Source organism: Choloepus didactylus, chromosome 16, assembly GCF_015220235.1.
Source record: "Choloepus didactylus isolate mChoDid1 chromosome 16, mChoDid1.pri, whole genome shotgun sequence".
Lineage (NCBI taxonomy): Eukaryota > Metazoa > Chordata > Mammalia > Pilosa > Megalonychidae > Choloepus > Choloepus didactylus.
This window is the reverse complement of record NC_051322.1, coordinates 25,995,316-26,019,475: the sequence shown is the minus strand read 5'-3', so window position 1 is coordinate 26,019,475 and position 24,160 is coordinate 25,995,316. Positions and strand designations below refer to the sequence as shown.

The 24,160-nt window shown below is 36.4% G+C and overlaps 1 protein-coding gene across 3 annotated transcripts in view; it reads left to right on the top strand.

Annotated features, from left to right (window-relative positions):
* Positions 1-24,160, top strand: part of C16H18orf54 (chromosome 16 C18orf54 homolog) — a 126,237-nt gene that overhangs the window by 29,949 nt on the left and 72,128 nt on the right. Inside the window, exon 8 of one of the 3 annotated variants that reach the window (XM_037806025.1) lies at positions 4,630-6,037. The exons of 1 other annotated variant lie outside the window; for it this stretch is intronic. In XM_037806025.1, coding sequence (XP_037661953.1) covers positions 4,630-4,702 — 73 coding nt within the window. In that variant the 3' untranslated portion in view covers positions 4,703-6,037. Of the gene's footprint in view, positions 1-3,966; positions 4,594-4,629; positions 6,038-24,160 lie in introns of those variants that run through there. One more of the 3 variants, XM_037806027.1, reaches the window with a different exon arrangement.

Here is a 24,160-nt window from a genome sequence, read left to right as displayed (position 1 = left end):
TTTACTCTTGTAACACTATTTTACTTTGCCAGAAGTGGAACCAAACAAACACTGCCTGCTTTTTGTCCTTTCAGAATTTGCTAAGGATTTTATTATCTAAGGAAGTGGTAGAAAAGTGAAACACTAGACATGTCAGCTTTAGACTCTCCCTAATTACCAGAATATACACTCTTTTTTTTTTGTTTCTATAGTTAAAAATGTATTTATGTATGATTTTTTTTTTCTTTCTCTATTTAATTTATAATTTTCTCTATAGAGTAGAAATGTTTCTTTGAAGCTTTCCATAGTACTTGGGAGTAGTGTTCCATATCTAGTAGTATTCAGTGAATAATGATGATGACATGTTTTGAACATTTACCAAGTGTCAGTGTCCTAAGTGCTTTTGAATATAATTCATTTTATCTCCACAACTCTGTGAGGTAAGTACTATTATTTTCTTCATTATACAGCTGAGGGAGCAGGCATGGAGTAATACAGTAAAAGTCCATTCTAAAGTCTGTATTGCTAATCACTGTGTTCTTAACACTCCTCTCATTAATGATAACAGTGAGTTATCCATTTAGACTAGGTGAAGGGCCTTAACTGATCACTAGGTTAAAGACCTCATTCTGCTTTAAAATTCAAAGTGGATGACTTCAGGTTTTCCATTGCCTTTAAAAGTATTGATACTGAATTTTTGTTGCAGACCAACATGTATTTTCTGACTTCAAGTATATTCCCTTGAAAGGATTTTCTTGGTGAAAATGAAAAAATACTGGGCCTAAGTAAATAAATCACCATAGAATTGATAGTGATCCATACGCCGTTAATTCTGTTGGTTTAGCTGAAACAGTCTTAATTTAACTTTTACTCTGCTTTTCAAAATGATTAGCATTTGCAGTATAACAAAGTACCATTAGGTTTAGATTTATAAAAGCATGTTAGTACATTTTTTTCATTGTTTGCTCTCTGTAGATTGTTTTAAGAACAGTTTAAAAGTAATTCAGTCTCAGAATTCTTGTTTCTAGTCTGCAGAATATTCTGGGCAGGCCTTTGGGCATCTTTTCATATTTTAAAATAGATCAACTCAACTTCTTCAAAAATAACAGATTTTACTTTTGGTGGAAGAAAAAGACAATAAAAAATAAAAATCAAAGAAAAAGATGAAAGTCCTATGATTATGTCTCTCTCTGTTTCTCAACAGTTTTTTGTTTTTAATGATTGGATGGCTAACCAATTTTAAGATATTGTTCATTAGCCCTAGGAAACTCCAAACTCTTAGTTTTGTTTCTTTACTTCCTTGGATGCTCTAGGAAGACTAATTGGGACTGAAATATAAATGGTTGATAGGAGCTTAATATGTAACTTCTTCAAAAGGGATTTCTACTCTAATAGGAATAAAAATTGTAATTGTTTTATATACCTATAATGCTTAGCTTTGTCTATGCATTTACATATGGGAACTGAATAAAAACTTGTTAAATGAAACCTTTATAAGAGAAACATGTCATCTTTAAGTACATAAAAGAATTGTAGTTGTTGAGCAAGGGACTTTCCCAGAATCTTGTATTATGTCATGTAGGCAACCAGCCACACTTCCTATAGGTTGCCTCCAGCGTATTGTTGCTCATAGTGAGCAATAGTAGAGTAATCAATCATCCAAGAAATAATTTGTATTTGGTTTTGGAGTATCTTGTTTTCTATATAATTTGAAAATGAATGTGTAAGATTTTGTAATTCTCATGACATATATATATATATTTTAAGGCCATGCTGGAAGACCAAACTTAATGATAGCTATAAAGTTGTCCAGTTTCACAATTCTCTCTCGTTCAATATTCTGATCTTCGTTGCATACTAGAGATAGAGTTACCTCTCAGACTGGCAAAACATGATCTAAAGCAAAGGTTTTTCTTTATTCTAATATACTCATACTTTATATAGATCTAATAGGGAATGGTAGGGTAGTTCATTGTGAATAATCTTTTCATCCAGTTCTTGCTGGAATCTGGGCTGATAATTGGCCAATAAACAGTATTTAAGAGAACAATCAGTAGAGGACTAATAGGAAAACAAGGGCAAATTATGTATGAGTGAATTGAAATAGAGCTAAACTGCCTTCATATAATCAGTCTATGTTACTGAGTTTCTTTTATGTTATTTAAGATGTTGTAACATCACCCTTAAATTGATGTTTTCCCTGCTAGCTTGCTTTTTCACTTTTTCAAAGAAAAAAAGAGTCATTTCCTTCCACAATTTTATCCTCCCTACATATACCTTTGAAATAGAAGTCACTTTCTCATAGCTACTTCTTTAAGTGGCTTATGTTTTATTCTCAGCAGGGAGGGGTAGATAGAGGTTAAATTAAAGGAACTGCCAGCTGATTGTCCAGGTGAAGTAGGGGACCAAAAACTTCACATTTCTACTAAGCTTCTCTATTCCTTCCTACCCACCACACACACCCACCCTTCCTGTTCTGTCCTTCCCTTCCATTCCCTTCTCTTTTCTTCCTTTCCTTTCTTTATCCACTTAACTTTCTCCATTTGTGTTCTCTGTCCCAAGGCTAGTTGTACTAGGCTATTGTTTTATAAAGGTGTAAAATAAATTATGTATGATTAAAAAGGAAACCAATTATGTTGAAATATTAAGAAAATTTTGTGATACAGTAATATGTGCTTCTTTATTGGTGTATTTAAAATAAGTCAATACATTTAAAATGCAGGTAAGTTAAAACTCATTTTGTAAAAGCGTCTATCAATATGGAGGCCTTTTGTTTTTAGTTTGAATGAAAATATTAAACTGCGGAGTGGTCTTTTACTTAACTCCTTCTTCAAGTGGATTAACAAATAGGAAAAGGGAATATTGGAAAACGATGGCTGGGTCACCAGTGAAATCCCACTCATTGGTGGGAAAACAGCTAGGTTTAAAGTTATCTGATCATTGGCTGGTTATGTCACATGAAGTTTTGGAATGTAGACAGGAAGACTTAGATCATAGTTGTTCTAGCAGCAGATAACTTATAATTTTGAAGATATTTTTAGATGCCTGTAATAACTATAAAGTGATACGCAAATATCTAATATCTTCGGAGACAAGGTCACAGATACTGATCTGTTGACTGCATAATTGAAGGAAATTTTGACTTACAGATGGTGTTTAGTAAAAATAAAGATGGAATATTTTTTTCCCATTAATTTTCACAGACTGTCTAAATCCAGGAGATCTGTGGCTCTCAGGTTTACAACTCTTTTTTCTAGGAATTACAAGAATTAAGATAGAGTTCTAGCCACTTGCCTTTTACTTTCCCTTGAATCATAGGTATTTAAATAACAAACCTGAAAAGAAAAAGGAAAATAAGTTCTAAGTATATGAACAGATCATCATCTTTCTCAAAAATATATGTCTTCAGGAAGAGTATAATTCTTTAGGTAGAAAGATGTTACTGTAGGATGTAGAAAATGATAGAATCTAGTTATTTTTACCTCTGATTGCTTAGTAACTTTGGGTGAGTTATTGTCCTTTAGTTAATGAAGATGAGAACTGCAAAAATTATTTGAAATTGCCAAAAAAGGGTGGCAGAATCCCGATTCATCTGTCATTACATTTAAGTAAAAGTGTCCAAGATGTGTAGGAGTACAGGGAAATAGAAATAAATGCAGTAATTAATACTACTGTTTCCCTCCATGTCCTTATTCTGAGTGAAGTGGAAGGTGTATTTTATTTAATATATTTATTGAATCTCTGCTATGTGATAGCATCTGTCTTTGAATTCATAATGGAAATGGAAATGGCTAAGATTAGAGATGACTAGATATAATTATTATATTCTCTGTTTTTCTTATCTTATTTGAGATCTGAAATATGATTAACTTATATTTTCTGAGTGATCTTCAAGTTGCTGAATGATAGGGGAGAGGAAAAACTGGAAGAATATTTTTAGAGGAAGTCTGGAAAGTTAAGGGCCTCTTTCTTCCTGGTTTGTTCAAGGAATGATTGAGTTTTCTCCACTGAGACCTGACCTACAGTCCTGGCTTTATTTTAGAGAAAAATCCAGGTTGTTGATATTATGCCACATTATGCAACGTTACTGGAGAAGTCACTGATTTCCTCCTACTCCCTTCTCAATAAAAATGAATTTTCCTAAGAATTGAAACGGACCCATAAGTGCTATGTTGTTTTTAAATTTTTGCTATCTTGAATGTAAATGTTAAGAATAAATTTTGTCTTAATTTCTTAAATGTCATACACAGCATACCAAAAGAAAAGGTATCTTTTTACAGAGCTGTTGTGAAAATCAGATGAAAAAAATATAAAGTGTGGGACAGATGATATCTGTTATTGTTGCTTATTTGGCTACTTGGCAGATTAACTTTCAGAAAAAAAAAATAACCTCTTGAATGTCAAAAAGTAATATAAATTTTAAAGGTAAATGTTTATAGAACTTTAGAGAAATTATTTTAACTGTTGATTATTATCCAAGTCTCAAGTTTTTATAAGGAAAATTTCTCAAAGTTTGATATTTATATTGGTCTTTAAATTTCTTATGTTATTTGGAAATTAAAAAACAATGTAATCACCATTTCTTGCTGTTTGTGTGGCTATTCAGTCCTTAATATTGGATTACAATGTGTTTTATACTTTTTAATGAAGGGCTTTGCACCATTTATCTCGCCTGAGAGACCTGGTTGATGATACCAGTGGGAAACAGTCACCGAAAATGTGAAGAGGAAAATAAAACTTGTCTAACCAATAAATAGTCACCACAGAACAAAAATGTATTTTTTTTTTTTTTTGCTATTACTTAAACTGAAAAAGTAATTATAAGCCATCAATTATTCTGTGATTGGTTCAAATATTATATATTTTTAAAAGACCAAACTGAAAATGTCCATGGGTTTTGTGACTTATCCTCATTTTGTGCCAAAGTACCAGAATCTTAACTGGAATGATCCACAAGAGATCCTAACTTCAGGCCAACAGATATCTAATATTCGGAGATGGATGATTTCTGTTATGAAGGTTACATGAACTTAACCTTCTTCAGCATCTTCATCATTTTATTATCTGATTCTTAATAATTAGGAAACTGTTCCTGATTTCTATCAAAAAATCTCTGAAGGTAAATAGACTTTTTGATACACTTTTGAGGAGATTTAAGGGATATCAAAATCGTTATGGTGTATCTTATCTATATGGAACTCTGTTAATTTTACATTTTCATAAATCATATATTTAGTTAGGTATGTTGTATTTACAAATGACAAATTTAATAGTGGGGTGTTGCAGTGCTAAAACTAATATTCTTTTAGTTTAATGTTGTGAAATTCAAAAGAACCTCCCAATTTAATTTAATATTTTGATTCTATGTAAAGATAGTCTTAGTATTTGACAGTTTACAAAACCCTATTTTGGGATATTTGAGGATGTAATGTTTTGATATTGGATTATTCCCCAGATTTTAGTTTAGGAGTTTAGCTCAGACTAATAAAGACTATGAGAGATGAGATATATATAGTTATTATATATAACATATATCTAATAACTTAACTTAGAGGAACTGGAAATGGAAAATCAGAAAACAAATCTCTTTTTTTAAAAGCTATTTTATAAGAACTGAGTTTTCTTTAGAGTATTCAGTAGTCTTCAAAGTTTGTCCCTAGCTGGACCTGGACAGAGCACTATAATTTTGTAGTTTCTACCCAGTGAACTTCTAATAAGCAACAAATGTCTTTACCAACAAAACTGAAAATTGTCACAAAGCATAACCAATACATCATATTAAAAAAGCCCAGTTAAATTAAAGAATCTCTTTGTGTACAAATACTACATATTAACAGATTACCTATAAGGCAGCATCTTTGCTATGCTGATTTACTGTCAAAATGACAGGAATTTCTTTGGTTCAAAGAATTTGTATTTTCTAAATTATTAAGGAATTTAAAAAATACCTTTGTTTTAGCACTGTTATGTCAAAGACTAGAGTAAGTCTTGTCTTTTGTTTTTTGTTTTTTTTCCTGGCCAGTGAAAAATAAGATAATAGTTTTATGTAAAAACTATTATTTTAAGAAACTTGATTATACTTACCAAAGGAGCATTTCTTTTTTCTTTTGTGTTAAATCTTGAAAGATTTGGTCTTTTACCTGAAAAATCAATTTTATCAAAGTGCTTAGTCCTAATTTTTTTTTCAAAAGAAATATGGAAGGGAGTCAACGAAAAAAGAAAAAAGAATCTAAATCATAAATGTTGAAGACATTCTCTAAAGAATTGATTTAATTAAATACAAGTGTAATTTTTCAGAAATTTTTTTTTTTAAGGTTTTCAGGGGAGAAAAACGGAGCAACAGTATGGAGATTGCTGATTTTGGAAAATGAACTAAAATAGATAATGAGAACAGTTAGATTTTAAAAATTGCATTGTAAACATAAAGTTATTTCAAATCTTTGTTCTCTTTTAGGTATATTAGAAAATATAAATAGAAAAAGTGAAGAAATTTTAATGAGACTTTTCAAAATTTTAATAGAGTATAAAAAATATAAAAAAATAAAAAAGCTAAATACCAAAAATTATCTGAGATCAAGGGATAAAACTGTCACTTAAAGAAGACTCAAAACTCTTTATCAGTTAACTCTGCTTCCAGTTTTTTTATATGACAATTCATTTCAGCTTCTTAGAGATTTCCAACCAGATTGAAAAACTCTGCCTGGATTTGTTTTGGTATATCTCTCTAGTTGTGTTATTTCTTGTAGTATTTTATAAATGTGGGTTTTGTTTTGTATTTTGTGTTTAATGGTTTATGATAATGTTGTTATATGCAGTTATTCTGAAGAGTTGCTTGAAGATAAATCATGACAAGATTCTTTTTTTTCTTATATTTTAAATACGTGGGATCACTCATAGATTTGAATTTTTGTTTCATTTTTCCTGTCCCACCTTCCTCTCTGTATCTCAAAACCCATTTGGTGGAAGTGCTATCAATAAGTGAACCTGCTAACAGCTCATAGCTTGAAAGGAAACAAAAGAAGCAAAAGGCCAATAAAATTGATAATTTCTGAACAACTAAAGTTTCTCAAATGTGAAAGACTGTATATCTCTCTATTCCGTATATATGTACTGCATGCTTCATATTTGGTTATTTGCTGTGTTGGGTTGTAATTGCCTACCATATAATGGTTGGAATAAATCTAGGTCAAAACCTAATGAACACATTGTACAGCAGGTTATATTGTTAGATAATTGAAATGTGAAATTACTCTTTTCCCATTTCTCCTCTGCTTCCTTTCTTTCCTGTACACTTATCTATCATTAACAGCATTTTCCTTTTTTGGACCAAAAGAAAAAACCAACTTAGTTTTTTACCCTCTCAATTTATTCTGCATTATCCTTACCCTAGACCCAGATCCTTCTACTCTCACAAATGCAACAACTTTTATTATCCCTTATTATCTTATCTTAACTGGGACTAGTCCATTTGTCTCCTAATACCTGTTTCATTCATACACATTTCTTTCCCTCTCTTTTAATCCTTCAAACTGAAGCCAAACCAATTGCAAGACACTGTTTACACTACTGTTCTAAACTTACTGATTTATTTAAGCAAATTTGCTTTACCTAAATGCTTTACTCAGATTCTCTGACATTTTCTATGTGTATTCTCACTTTTGTACATATTATTTCCCGTACTTGAAATACTCAGTTTAGTCTTTTTGTTTATCTAAAGCTCACTCTGCCATGTGTTTACAGTTCTGAACAAGTTTTTTATTTTATTTTTTTAATTCAATTTTATTGAGATATATTCACATACCATGCAGTCATACAGAGTGTACAGTTTTTCATAGTACCATTATATAGTTGTGCATTCATAACCAAAATTAATGTTTGAACATTTTCATTACCACACACACAAAAATAATAAGAATAAAAATTAAAGTGAAAAAGAACAATTAAAGTGAAAAAAACATTTGGTGCCTTTTTTTTTTGCCCCTGTTTTTCTACTCATCCATCCATACATTGGACCAAGAGAAGTGTTGTCCATATGGCTTTCCCAATCACATTGTTACCCCACATAAGCTACATTTTTATACAATCATCAAGATTCAAGGGTTCTGGGTTGTAGTTTGATAGTTTCAGGTACTTACTGCTAGCTGTTCCAATTCATTAGAACCTAAAAAGGGTTGTCTATATTGTGCATAAGCGTGAACTCTCGGCTCCTTTTGGAATCTCTCTGCCACTGAAACTTATTTCATTTCATTTCACATCCCCCTTTTGGTCAAGAAGATGTTCTCCATCCCCCGATGTCAGGTCTAGATTCCTCCCCAGGAGTCATATTCCACGTTGCCAGGGAGATTTACACCCCTGGGTCTTGACCAAGTCTTTTATTTCCTTTTCCAGACATTCAAATCCTCTGGTTGATTGGCTTCCCTTAAACTCTGGTAGAATGGCTTCTCCCCCTTTCTTCCCCCATCACTCATTTATCTTTTATTTTGTATTTCTTGTTTTGTTCTGTGGATAGTGCCTTTTATACCGCATTGTATCCTTAGGAGGGAATATGTGTCAAAATATTAAATGCTTTATTCTAATTTTTTTTATCTCCTTGATGATAGCATCTCTTATATTGTATAACCAGGAAAAGGTAGAACTGTTTTGCATAGTGGTCTCAAGTGCTTTGCTGATGATTCTAAGACTAGTTTCCTGAATAAGGTTGTAAGCCCAAGATAAGAGAGACCACATTCCTTTTTATATTATGTTCTTTCAATCCTTTTTTAAAAACAATTTTTATTGTGAAATGCAGCATATATGCAGAAAAGTGATAAATTTCAAAGTGCAGTTTAATAAGTAGTTACTGAGCAAATTTCAAAGTATAGTTTAACAAATAGTTACAGAGAAAACACTTGGCAAGGGTACATTGCTGACACCCTAGACGCCTTCTTTGTGTCTATTTCTGGTCACAAACCTCCTTTTTCTCTACAAAGGTATGCGTCCCTAAATGATATGTAGTAGTTTAGTTGTGCCTATTTTTGAATATTTATATAAATGGAATCAATTTTGGGAATTCCTTTTTCTGTAAAGTATTATGTTTGTAGGTTCACATTTTTTGATGTTTCTATTAATTTTATTAATTTTTTTCCCATGCATGTCTTTTTTTTTTTCAGTTCAGTGTTACTGAGATATATTCACATACCCTACAGTCATCCACAGTGTACAATGAACTGTTCATAGTACCATTATATAGTTGTGCATTTGTCACCAAAATCAATTTTTGAACATTTTCATTACTCCCAAAAAAATTAATAAAAATAAAAGTAAAGAAGAACACCCAAAACATCCCATTACCCCTATTATTCATTTAGTTTTTGTTCCCATTTTTCTATCCTTCTGTCCATACACTTCCATACATTGGATAAAAGGGCATTGTGAGCCACAAGGTTTTCACAATCACAATCACAATCACACAGTCACACCATGTAAGCTACATAGTTATACAGTCTTCTTCAAAATCCAAGGCTACTGGGTTGCAGTTCAACAGTTTCAAGTATTTCCTTCTAGCTATTTCAATACACTAAAAACTAAAAAGGGATATTTATATACCGCATAAGAATAACCTCAGAATGACCTCTAGACTCCATTTGGAATCTTTTCAGCCACTGAAACTTTATTTTGTCATTTCTCTTTCCCCTTTTGGTCAAGAAGACTTGCTCAATCCCATGATGCTGGGTCCAGGCTCATCCTCAGGAGCTATGTTCCATGTTGCCAGGGAGATTTACACCCTTGGGAGTCATGTCCCACAAAGAGGGGAGGGCAGTGAGTTTACCTGTTGAGTGGGCTTAGAGAGAGAGAGGCCACATCTTGAGAACAAAGAGGTTCTCTGGGGGAGACTCTTAGGCACAATTAGGCTTAGCCTCTTTGTAGTAACAAACTTCCTAAGGGCAAGCCACAAGATTAAGGGCTCGGTCTTCTAAATTGGTAGTTTCCAATGCTTGTGAGAACATCAGTAATTCCTTAGGTGGGGAAGCTAAATATTTCTACGTTTTCCCCCAGGGAGGCCCTGCAAATACATTTTTATTCTCTGCCCAAATTACTTTGTGATGTGTTGGGGTTTCACGCTAAACTGTGCAAACCAACCGGATCTCACTCCCTATTCAAAGTTCCTTGTAATTATGGTGTTTGAATAAACTGCATGTCTTTATCATCTAACCACACACTGCATAAAGGGGGTATCAGTCACAAGGTTTTCACAATCAACATGGTCATGAGAAAAGCTATATAATTATACAATCATCATCAAAGATCAAGGCTACTGGGTTATACAGTTTAACAATTTCAGGTATTTCCTTCTGGCTGTTCTAACACACTAGGAGCTAACAAGTATCTATAAAATGATTCAGTAGTCATAATCATCTGTTAAATCCTAACTTCTCTGTTACAACTCCACCCTCTCATTTGATCATTCTTGCAACCTTCAGGGATATTTGGGTGATGACCACTCTAAATTCTTCATGCTGAAAAGGGGTGTCAGCATGCAGTACAGGAATGCAACTGGTTGATGTTCTTGGAGAGACTGGTATGGTACCTCTGCGTTTCAGGGCTTATCTGGCATAGGAACAATCTGGAGGTTTTAAGTTTTTGAAAAAATAAACTTAATAAGTAGAAGTTTTATAGAATCTTAGACAGAGCCCAGGGTATTGTAAGTAGGCTTAGCTTCGCCATTACAGAAATAAGTTTCATAAGGGCAAGCCTCAAGACTGGGGGCTTGGCTTATTAAATTGAGAGTCCCTAATGGCTTGAGGAGACTATCAGGAATTGCCCAGGTAAGGAATTTAAAAAGTTCTATATTTTTTCTCCAATCCTTCAGAGGACTTTGCAAATACTTGTTTTTTTTTTTTTTCTCAAGATACTCTGGAATGTATCAGGATATTAAACTACACAGAATAACAGTATCTCATTTCTGATTCTAGGCTCTGTGTAATTAGCTTGCTTAAATAAACTGACAGGTTAAGTTAGATAGTGTGCTACAGAAGATTTAAATTTTGGACAAAATAAACATCTCTTTTGTCTTACACAGAAGTTGAAGTTTTAAAATAGAGACAATATCATCCTTTACACTGTATTCTGGTTTACCTTAATCCTAACCATATCAGCTTCATTCATATCTCAATTTGAAATCTGATCTCTTTTTCACCTTAACAGTTGCTATATGGAGTAATGCTGACTTTCAGAGCTGTAGAACTGTAACTATTTCTTAGGTGTCATACAGGTACCTAAAGTTCCAGGGACTAATAGGTTATACACAAGTAGTAACAGTATCTCAGAATTTAGAAATAACAAAACTGAGGAATAAATGTGACTGCTGTAAGAGCTTACAGTCTGGGCCCTAATTTTCTTATAAACGTTTTCTAAATGAGAGCATACAAATTTGTCCTTTTGTTTCTGGCTTATTTCGCTGAACATAATGTCCTCAAGGTTCGTTCACCTCATTACATGCGTCATGACTTCATTCCTTTCTGTAGCTGCACAATATTTTATTGTATGTATACACCACAGTTCACCCTTCCTTTTGTCAGTCGATGGACCCTTTCATCACCTGCACCCATTGGCAATAGTGAATAATGCTGCCATAAACATCACTGTGCAAATGTCTATTGGTGTCCCTGCTTTCAGTTATTCTGAGTATATTCCTAGTAACAGGATTGCATGATCATGTGGTGACCCTACATTTAGCCTCCTGTGGCTCTGCAACAATGCCGTCCAGAGGGCCTGCACCATTATACTTCCCTACTAACGTTGAATAAATATACCTCCCTCCACATCTTCTCCAGCACTTTAATCTTTTTATTTATTTAGAATCTGCAGATTTTCACATACCATATATTCTATCCAAAGTATACAGTGTCTCACAGTATCCTCACTTAGTTGTGAAACCATCATCACTTTAAATTTTAGACAATTTTCATTGCTTTAAAGAGAAAAATAATAGACACACACACACAAAAGAAAACCCAAAACACCCCATATCCATCCCCCCCCCCCACCAATTATTTACCCCTAGTATTGGTGTGGTACTAGTAAGGTATCACTGTTAAATATAGTACACAGCATGCAATAGGTAATCTTTCCCCATACACCACTCTCTTATTAACTCTTTGTATAAGTGTCATACATTTGTAGTAGTTCATACAAGAACTTATTAATATTTGTAATGTTAATCTGTGAGATATATCACTTTAAACAACTCTGTCCTAGTTTGCTAATGCTGCTGGAATGCAAAACACCAGAGATGGATTGGCTTTTATAAAAGGGGGTTTATTTGGTTACACAGTTACAGTCTTAAGGCCATAAAGTGTCCAAGGTAACACATCAGCAATCGGGTACCTTTACTGGAGGATGGCCAAATGGTGTCCAGAAAACTTCTGTTAGCTGGGAAGGCACGTGGCTGGTGTCTGCTCCAAAGTTCTGGTTTCAAAATGGCTTCCTCCCAGGATGTTCCTCTCTAGGCTGCAGTTCCTCAAAAATGTCACTCTTAGTTGCTCTTGGGGTGTTTGTCCTCTCTTAGCTTCTCTGGTGCAGAAGTCTGCTTTCAATGGCCGTCTTCAAACTGTCTCTCATCTGCAGCTACTCTCAGCTTCTGTGCCTTCTTCAGAGTGTCCCTCTTGGCTGTTGGAAGCTTGCTCCTTCTGTCTGAACTTATATAGTGCTCCAGTAATTTGATTCAGACCAACCCTGAATGGGTGGGGCAACACTTCCATGGAAATTATCCAAAGTTCTTGTCCACAGTTGATTGAATCACATCTCCATGGAAACACCCAAAGGATTCCAAAATCTAATCAACACTAATATGTCTGCCCACACAAGATTGCATCAAAGATAATGGCATTTTGGGGGACATAATACATCAAACTGGCACAAACCCCTTTCAATCAAATTCACTTTCAATATGGCACTATTACTTATAATCCCAATAACGAACTACCAGCACCTCTATCCAGTCCCAAACATATAAGTTCAACCTTGTAAACAAATCTGTAAAAATGAGGTAACTGCTTCCCCTTCTCTAGCTTCTGTGTATCTACAGGTCCCCTATATTCTACATTTTAAGACTGAGTTTACATTTTCTAGGTAGTTCATATTAGTGAAATCATAACACTATCTGCCCTTTTGTGCCTGGCTTATTTCACTTGGCATTATGTCTTGAAGATTCATCCATGTTATCTCATGCTTCAGGACCTCATTTCTTCTTACTGCTGCATAATATTCCATCATATTTTTATACCACATTTTGTTTATCCACTCATTTGTTGATGGACTCTTGTTTCCATTTTTTGGCAATTGTGAATACTGCTGCTATGAACATTGGTGTGCAAATGTCTGTGTCACTGTTTTCAGATTTGGGTATATAACAGAATTGCTGGGTCATAGGGCAACTTGATATTTAGATTTCTAAAGAACTGCCAAACTGTATTCCAGCTGTGCCATTTACATTCCTACCAGCAGTGAATGAGTGTTCCAATTTTTCCATCTCCTCTCCAACATTCAAAATTTACTATTTGTTTAATAGCAGCCATTTTAATAGATGTGAGATGATATCTATTTCCCTAATAATTTCCCTAATAATTAATGAAGATGAACATCTTTTCATGTGCTTTTTAGCCATTTGTATTTTGTCTTTGGAAAAATGTCTATTCATATCTTTTGCCCATTTTTTAATTGGGTTGTTTGTCCTTTTGTTGTTGAGTTGTTGGATTTCTTTATATACACTGGACATCAAAACCTTATCAGATTTATGGTTTCCAAATATTCTCTCACATTGCGTTGGCTGCCTCTTCACCTTTTTGACAAAGTCCTTTGGAGCACAGAAGCGTTCAGTCTTGAGGTATTGCCATTTATCTATGTTTTCTTGTGTTGCTTATGTTTTGGGTGTAAGGTCTAAGAAGCTGCCTCCTATTATAGGTCTTGAAGATGTTTATATTATCTTCTAAGAGTTTTATTGTGCTGTCTTTTATATTGAGGTCTTTGATCCACTTTGAGTTAAGTTTTGAATAGGGTGTGAGGGAGGGGTCCTCTTTCATTGTTTTGGATATGGATATCTAGTTGTCCCAGCTCCATTTGTTGAAGAGACTGTTCTGTACCAGTTCATTGGATTTGTGGGCCTTATCAAAAATCAGTCGAACATTGATCCCCAGGAGTCTATTGCTGACCTCTCAGTTTGATTCCATTGATCAACATGTCTATCTTTGTGTCAATACCATGCTGTTTTGACCACTGTGGCTTTATAGTAGGTGTCGAAGTCTGGAAGTATAAGTCCTCCCACTTTGTCCTTTTTTTAGAATGTTTTTAGCAATTGAGGCCCTTTTCCCTTCCAAATAAATTTGATAACTAGCTTTTCCAAGTCTGCAGAGTAGGTTGTTGGAAATTTGATTGGAATTGTGTTGAATCTGTAGATGAGTTTGAGTAGAATTAATATCTTAATGATGTTTAGCCTTCCCATCATGAGCATGGAATATCTTTCCACCTTTTTAGATCCCCTTTGATTTCTTTTAGTAACAATTTGTAATTTTCTATGTAGAGGTCTTTTACATCCTTGGGTAAATTTATTCCTAGTTACTTGACTTTTTTAGTTGCTATTGTGAATGGAATTTTCTTTTGACTGCCTCTTCAGTGAGGTTATTACTGGTGTATAGGAATATTACTGAATTATTGCATTAATCTTGCATCCTGCCACTCTGGTGTATGTGGTTATTACTTCAAGTAGTTTGTCAGTGATTTCTCAGAATTTTCCAAATATAAGATCATATCATCTGCAAATAATGACAGTTTTACTTCTTCCTTTCCAATTTCTTTCTCATGTTGAATTGCTCTGGCTAGAACTTCTAGCACAATGTCGAATAGTAGTGGTGACAGTGGGCATCCTTGTCTCATTTGCAATCTTAGGGGGAAGGCATACAGTCTCACCATTGAGTAGTCTGCTGGATGTGGTTTTTTTATATATGCCCTTTATCATATTGAGGAAGTTTCCTTCATTTCTACCTTTTTAAGTGTTTTTATCAAAAAAGGATGTTGAATTTTGTCAAATGGTTTTTCAGTATCTGTTGAGATGATCATTTGATTTTTCCCTTTTGATTTGTTAATGTGTTGTATTATGTTGATTTTCTTATGTTGAACCACCCTTGCATGCTAGGAGTGAACCCTACTTGGTCATGGTGTGTAATTCTTTTAATGTGCCTTTGGATTTGATTCACAAGTATTTTTTTGAGAATTTTTGCATCTATATTCGTTAGGGAGATTGGCCCATTGTTTCCCTTTTCTGTAGTATCTTTATCTAGTTTTGGATTAAGAGTGATATTTGCTTCATAAAATGGGCTAGGTAGTGTTCCTTTTCCTCCCTTTTTTTTTTTATTTTGAAATAAATTCAAAGTTATATGAACAGTTGCAAAAGCAATACTAGCCCCATACACAGAATTCCATCATACCCTGGCCCCCCCTCCCCCGGTAGCTCAATCCACCAACTTTAACTTGCTGTCACATTGCTATTTCTTTCCTTCTCTCCCTCCCTCCCTCCCTCCCTCCCTATCATCCATCATCTATTGCTCTGTTGTCTGAACATATGAGAGCTAGCTGCACACATCCTTGAGCATTCACTATAATTCACGTATACACTTCCCACGAACAAGAACATTCTTTCATGCAATCCCATTAAGCGCAGCTAAGAGGTACAGTATATTCAACAATGATAAAAAGCTTGCATTCTATATTTCCTTTTCCTTATGTCTCAACTGTGTCCCTTTGAGCCACCTGTCCTCTATCCTCCTGTCCCATCCAAGTTCATCCTTAGTATTCAATTGTCTTCTAGTTAGATTGACTTTTTTTTTTTTTTCAGTTGTGGAAACATATATACAGCCTAAATCTTCCCATTCCACTCCCTCCCTAGCCTTTCATTAGTGGGATTAATCACGTTTAGAATGTTGTAATGCTCTTTCCCACCATCCATTACTAGAAATTTCCCTTCACCTCAAACAGCAACCCTACACTCATTTCTTAACTCCCCATTGCCCCTTCCCCCATTTCTCTTAACCCAAACTCTGCTTTTCGTCACTATGGTTATATTCTCTGATAATTTCTTTGTGTTTACTGTGGGGCTTAAAATTAACCTCTTAAATCCATATCAATCTTGTTTTTCTTTGATACCACCTTCACTTCAATAGGACACATAAACTATGTTCCTATACTCCTCCATTCCCCCACCTTTATATAGTTGTCTAAAATTACATATTTTACATTGAGTTCAAAACCACTGATTTGTCCTTAGAGTTTGTGTATTTTATATCATGTAGGAAGTAACTAGTGGAATTACAGTTCAAAAATTATTGACTTCTATTTGTATTCCATTGTGGTTGGAGAATGTGCTTTGAGTATATTCAATGTTTTTTTTTTTTTTAATTTCTTGAGGCTTGTTTTATGTCCCAGCTTATGGTCCTTTCTCGAGAAAGATCTGTGATCACTAGAGAAAAGTGAGTGTCCTGGTGATTTGGGATGTAAGGTACTATATATATCTGTTAAAATTCTCTATATCACTTTCTCCTTTCCCTGTCTCTCCTCCAGCAGGGCTCCCCTCAGAATCTGAAGTAGGGCAGGTCTTTCATCGGCAAAGTCTCTCAGCATTTATTTGTCTGTGAAAAATTTAAGCTCTCCCTCAAATTTGAAGGAGAGTTTTGCTGGATAAAGTATTCTTGGTTCGAAATTTTTCTCTCTCAGAGTTTTAAATATGTCATGCCACTGCCTTCTCGCCTCCATGGTTGCTGCTGAGTAGTCGCTACTTAATCTTATGTTGTTTTCTTTGTATGTGGTGAATTGCTTTTCTCTTGCTGCTTTCAGAACTTGCTCCTTCTCTTCAGTATTTGACAGTCTGATCAGAATATGTCTTGGAGTGGGTTTATTTGGATTTATTCTATTTGGAGTTCGCCGGGCATTTATGCTTTGTGTATTTATATTGTGTAGAAGGTTGGGGAAGTTTTCCCCAACAATTTCTTTGAATACTCTTTCTAGACCTTTATCCTTCTCTTCCCCTTCTGGGACACCAATGAGTCTTAAGTTCGGACGTTTTATCTATCGTATCCCTGAGATCCATTTAGATTTTTTTGATTTTTTTCTCCATTCTTTCTTTTGTTCTTTCATTTTCTGTTCTGTGGGCTTCTAGGACACTGAAATGTTGTTCAGCTTCCTCTAGTCTTGTGAATATCCAGAGTCTTTTTAATTTGGCCAACAGTTTCTTTTATTTCCATAAGATCTTCTATTTTTTTATTTACTCTTGCTATGTCTTCTTTATGCTCTTCTAGGGTCTTCTTTATGTAGCTTATATCCTTGGCCATGGTCTTCTTGATGTCCTTTAAATCCTTTGCCATGTTTTCGTTCCTTGATTGTAGATCTTTTATTAACTTTGCGAGGTATACTGTATCTTCCGATATTTTGGTTTGTGTGTTTGGAGCTGGATTTTCCATATCTTCTGGTTTTATCATATACATTAAGATTTTCTGTTGTTTTTGGCCTCTTGGCATTTGTTTTGCTTGATAGGGCTCTTTCAAGTTGTAAAGAAAAAGGGATATTGATCTAATTTTTCAGGAACACAGTTTGGTGACGTACACTTTCTCTAACCAGCAGATGGCGTCTGTGAGTCACCTATATCCCTTGAGTCAGTTCTCAACCTTTTTTCTGCTTTGTGTGGGGAAATGATTCTTGTGGGTTCAGTTGGAGAACTCAGTTTGGGTGTGTTGCTGGAGCTGTCCGCCCTGAATGTGGGGTGTGTGTATGGGTAGCCAGGAAGGAAGGGCAGTTCTAATGTTCAAATCCCCCAGGATCCCGGAGATTCAAGGCCGCTGCAAAAGTCTAAGCCTTCATTTCAGTTCATCCCCAGCCTCTCTCTCTCGCTGATCCGTAAACCACCAGACTTGGCGTAGCGTCCCTGGGTTCTCTGAGCGGATCCCCCCTCCCAGCCGCGCTCCTCCAGTAGCTCAGCCAAGGGAAGGCTCTGCTATGTCATCAGTGCTTGCCGTCCCACAAGGGAAGCCGCGGGCCGCTGGGCCGTGCGGCAGCGCACTCCCAGCCCAAAGCAAAAATGGCCGAGCGGGGCGTCTCTGCCCCCTCCTCCTCGCACCGTTCCTCCTTCCCAGCTCCGGGACAACTGGCGGGGCTTTGGGCTGTGGGCACGGCCCCAGGCAGGAGTTTATCCAGCCCTCTGGGGGATAGCTGCTAGCCGCGGGGTTTCTTTCTGCTTCCAGGTCTCCCCTCCGTTCCCCTGAACCCAAAGGTATCTGCTGCAGGCTATCTTCCCGGCCAGACAGCAAGAGGCCAGCCCAGCCCCCTCTTGCTGTGTTTTACTGCATGGTTCCCACAATTGCTACTGGAGCCGCTCCTTTTTTTTTTAAACAGCCAGCTGGTCTCCATACGCTGAACCCTGGCTTCCCCAGCCCGCTGCGCGGCTGCGGGTCTTCCAGCCAGCTTACTCACTTGTTTCAGAATGCCGACTCCCGGTTTCACCAAGTATACGGCCCCTCTGGAGCTAGGAGCCCTCATCCAGTTGGTACATCACTGTAACCGGTATTCTAGGTCACTTTCTGGTTTTTAGCTAGTGTTTTTCATGGAGGCGTTTTTTTCGCCCTGTCTCAGCTAGCCGCCATCTTCTCTCCTCCTTACTTCTTTTTTGAAAGAGTTCAAGCAGGAATGGTGTCAATTCTTCTTGGAAAGTTTGGTAAAATTCCCTTGTAAAGCCAGCTGGCCATGGGCTTTTATTTGTAGGTAGATTTTTGATGACTGGTTGGATCTTTGTGCTTGTCATTGGTTTGTTGAGGTCTTCTATTTCTTCTTGGGTCAGTCTAGGTTGTTCATGTTTTTCCAGGAAATTGTCCATTTCCTCTAAATTGTCTAGCTTATTGGCATACAGTTTTTCATAGTGTCCTCTTATAATTTTTTTTTTTTTAATTTTTTTGGGATCTGTAGTAATTACCCTGCTCTCATTTCTGATTCTTATTATTTGGGTCTTCTCTCTTTTTGACTTTGTCAGTCTAGCTAAGGATCTGTCAATCTTATTGATCTCAAAGAACCAACTTTAGTTTTATTTATTCTCTGTATTTTTTTTTGTTGTTGTTCTCCAGCTCATTTATTTCTGTATTAATTTTTGTTATTTCTTTTCTTCTACTTGCTTTAGGGTTAGTTTGCTGATTATTCTCTAGCCTCTTCAGTTATTCAGTTAGGTCTTTGGTTTTAGCTCTTTCTTGCTTTTTGATGTATGCATTTAGAGCTAGCTATAAATTTCCCTGTCAGCACTACCTTCACTGCATCTCATAGGTTTTCATATGTTGTGTTCTCATTTTCATTCATCTCTAGATATTTACCTATTTCTCTTGCAATTTCTTCTTTAATTCACTGGTTGTTTAGGAGTGTGTTGCTTAACCTCCATATATTTGTGAAAGTTCCAGTTCTTTGGTGGTTATTGCTTTCTAGTTGCATTCCATTATGGTCAGAGAATGTGCTTTGAATAATTTTATTCTTTAAAGTTTATCAAGACTTGTTTTGTGCCCCACCATATGATCTGTCCTGGAGAACATTCCATGAGAACTTGATAAGAATATATATCCTGGTGTTTTGGGGTGCATTGATCTATATATGTCTGTTAGGTCTAATTCATTGATGACTTTTTTTTTAGTACTCTATTCCTTATTGATCTGCTGTCTAGTTGTTCTAACTATAGAAGAGAGTGATATATTAAAGTCTCCCGGTATTATTGTAGAAATGTCTATTGCTCCCTTCAGTTTAGCCAATGTTTGCCACGTGTACTTTGGAGCTCCTTGATTGGGTACATAAACACTTATGATTGTTATTTCATCTTGGTGAATTGTCCCTTTCATTAATATATGGGGTCCTTCCTTGTCTCTTGTGCCTTCTTTGCATTTAAAGTCTATTTTGTCTGATATTAGGATGGGTACCCCTGCTTTCTGTTGGCTACAAGTTGTGTTGAATATCTTTTTCCATCCATTCACTTTCAACCTATTTGTATCCTTGGGCCTAAGATGAATCTCTTGTAAATAGCATATAGATGGATCATATTTTTAAATCCATTCTGCCAATATGTGTCTTTTAATTGGGGAGTTTACTCCATTAACATTCAAAATTAATACTGTAAAGACAGTTCGTGATTCAACCATCTTATCCTTTGGTTTTTATTTGTCAGATATATTTTTTTTTTCTTTCTTTTTATCCTTTAAGCTACTCTTACTAACACTCTTCAATTCTGTACCCTCCTCCAGTCCCCTCTCTCCTGTCTTTTTTTTCAGTTGACAGAACTCCCTTTAGAATTTGTTTCAGGGCAGGTCTCTTGTTAACAAATTCTCTCAGCATTTGTTTGTCTGTGAAAATTTTAAACTCTCCCTCATTTTGAAGGATAGCTTTGCTGGATAGAGTTCTTGGCTTACAATTTTTCTCTTTTAGAATCTTATATCATACCACTGCCTTCTCGCCTCCATGGTGCCCTTTGAGTTGTCAGCACTTAGTCTTATGTGACTCCCCTTTTATGAGGTGAATTGCTTTTCTCTTGCTACTTTCAGGACTCTTTCTTTCTCTTCAGCAAATGACAGTCTGATTATTATGTGTCTTGGAGTGGGTCTATTTAGATTTATTCTCTTTGGAATTCATTGGGCTTCTTTGATTTGCATATTCATATTTTTTGTAATGGTTGGTAGTTTTCCGCAATTATCTCCTCAAATAATCTTCCTAGCCCTTTAGTCTTCTCAGTGAGTCTTATATTTGTTTGATTTGTGTTGTCAATGATTTCCCTGAGATCTAATTCAAATTTTTCTGTTTTTTTCACCATTTGTTATTTTGTGTGTTTGAATTCAGTTACTCTGCTCTCTAGTTTTCTTATTCTTTCTTCTTTCTCTTCAAATCTGCTGTTTTGTGTCTCTAGAGTATTTTTATTGTTCATCTACAGTATCTTTCATTTCTGTATGATCCGCTATTTTTTCTTTCAAATTCTTCTTTATGCTCTTCTAATTCTTCTTGATATCTTTTATGTCTTTAGCCAACCAATTGAAGTTATTTAGGAGATTTGTATGAATATCTTTGATTAGTTGTTACAAATTTTGTGTCTTCTCTGGCTTTTTAATTTGGTCATTTGGCTTGGCCTTATCTTCTTACATCTTCCTGTGTTTTGTGATTTTTTTTGTTTCTAGGCATTTGATTATCTTGATAAGGTTATTTTGAAAGTTGGTTTCCCTCGCTCACTTAAGATTTTGTAGTTGCTTGGGTTTGCATTGAATGTTTCCTTTGGCACTTGGTTTGCCAGTTATTCCCAGTCAATTCATGCCTGGGGCCTCAAGCAGGAGGTGCAACTTTATTTGTTGTCTGTAGAAGGCTGGGCATAAAAGCCGTTTGCTAGAGCACTTCCCTGTCTTCCCAGCAGATGGTGCTCTTGGGTCATCTCTTTACCTCTAGCTCTCCCCGACTGCAGTAGCCCCCTGGGTGAGGGCCTATACCGGCAACAATCTGGTCAATGCCACAGGCCTCCATGTGTGCTGGAAGCTGCCAGCCCTGGAGCTGGGGATGGGCACGGTGCACCTCGGTAGAGAATCCACTTGTGGGCACGATGGGTCTGGTGATTCCCAGGCTCCTGCATGGAATGACCTCGAACTGTGGGACTGAGAGGTTCAACTTCCACAGCCCGCAGCCAGTCTGGGAGTGCCGTGCTTTTCTCCGGCCCACAAGGCCCTGGCGGAGGGCACCCGTGGGCCTCTCAGGCGGGAAAGAGCTCCTGGTGCTGCAGTGTGGCTTCCTACCTATTCCCCAGCTCTCTGCCCATCCTCTCTGTGAGCTCTCTGGGCCTCCGTAGAGAAAGAATAGAAGCAGCGGCACTCAGAGTGTGCCTATTGCCAGCCAATTGTCAGATCAGCTCTGCTCTATGTCCCCTCCTCCTCAAGCAGAGGGCACCCCAGTCTCCCCAAAAACCAGGCACCCACAGTGATCTGCCTCAGTGATGGGGGTAGGCACTGGGCACCACAGTGGGGTGTCTGTGTTTGGATAAAACAAGTCTGCTAGCTCCCGGGTTCCCCCATGGGAACTCAACACTGCAGACCTGAGAGGGAGGATCTTCCCAGCTGGCTGTGGAGGTGGGAGTGTGGGAGTGCACTGCTCCTCCAGCACTGATCTGGCTGGCATAGCAGCTGGCCCCAGGAGTGGGCGCAATTAAATAAACTCACCCTGACCTCTCAGTCATAATTTCTCCACTTTTGTATCCCAGTCCTCCCTATATAATGTAGAAATCCCTGTATGGTCACTCGTACTCTGGAGTCACTGTCCCTGTCATTTTCTGCATTGTCTCTAGTTGTTCCACCGTAGAGGAGTGAGGTCTGCCTCTCCTGTTCCACCATCTTCCCGGAAGTCGTCTTCTTGCTTTTGATTGCATTCTCTTATAACATTATGCACCAGACACTGAATTAGACACTGATGATAAAATTTTGGGTGAAAACAGACATTGTTTCTGATTTTACAGTATCTATGGGCATGGTACCAGGGAATGTGCCAGGAGAGGAGTGGTCTTTTATTAGATGCTTGTGTCCTTCTCAGTTTCTTTAGTTTTCCTTAGAGAGAATAAGGCCTATCTCCAGGTTTACTGAGTTGAAAAGTACCTGTAGATCCTTTTTAAAACGAGGTAAAGTGTACCTATTTGGAAGAGTTCTTTTTGTTGTTGCTGCTGTTGTTCATTAAATGGGATTAACACGTGTAGTTTGGATGATTTAGCTGTGAGCTTTCTGAACTTTTGAGCCCTTAAAACTTTAAAGATTTTTGAATTTTTGTATGTTTTGCATTTCATCAGATAAACCGTCTTTTACAGATCTAGTACTAAATCTAGGAAGAATTTTCAGCGACTGGCTCTACGTTATGTTTCTTCTTTGAGCTTGTTTTGATTGAAGCTGTCAGTCTGGGTCCAGTCTAGAGATAAAACAACACAGTGATTTTAAACAAGGGAAATTTAATATAAAAAAAGTTTTGAACTATAATAAAAGATGATATAAAAGAACTCTATATGGTACCCTAGAACTGAGAGAGAGTATCCAAGGAAGGACAAACTTGGGAGGGAAGTCCTGCCTAAGACAGGTTCAGACCCACTGGATGGTAGAGAAGTTCTCTGGTTTGCCTGGACTAGAGCTAGTCTATAGTTGCTGAGCAACTGATATTTATTAGAGCTGTTTATTTCAGCAGGGAAGCCATGCTCGTGACTGAGTATGTGGTATACATGGAGTGTAGGGTCTGTAGTGCTGGCGGGATGCCTGTAGTGGGAGATGTTTGTGTTGGGAGGTTGCAGGAAGGTGATCACCACCATACACTTTGGAAGAGTGGCTTGGGCAGAGCATCACTGGATGCCTTCACACCCACACTGATGACTGAAGGTGCAGCCGCCAGGAAGCAGCAGGAGATCCTCTTCAAGTTGAATTTGGAATTGAGAGACAATAAATTGATATTGACATGGAAACTAATAAGGTTTTAGGAAGGTTTTGGTGGGAGAGAACATCATAGGGAAAATCTGAAATGTCTCACCTATCTTTCTCTGCCCTCCCTTATTTGCAACTCATATCATATAGCCTTTCCAAACCAAGAAATGTGGGCATATAAATAAGGTAGCAAAATTTCAGGTCATTTGGAAAACTAAGGCATTGTGAGAAACCTTGGGCCAATATTTTCAAAATTAATGAATTTGATAACTTGTAAAAGAAAATAGTTCATGAGCTAGAAAGCCAATACTGTTATAAATATTCTGGAATTATATGAATGGTACTCTAAATTGGTATCAAAGAAAGAAGTATAGCTCATTCTTTTCATTACTTTTCATCTAGGTAGTCATATAGCTATTATATGAATAGTTCTGAGATTAGAGGATTCCATTTGGAACCGTTTGTTTCTTAGCATACCCTTGCTTCAATTAAGCTATGATTTACTTTACTGTGTCTTCATATCAGTCTTAATTCTGCCCTCCAAGACAATTTCATATACATTTTACAGACCTTCTAATATTGAAACCAACAGAAGTAATGTTTCTTCCATCCTTCCTGTCTTTAGGCTAAGTGTTTATATTTTCCAAGTTATTTCTTTGAAGAAGTTTTATGTTTCTTTACCATCATTGTCTCCCATTTCTGGGTGTTTCCAGCTT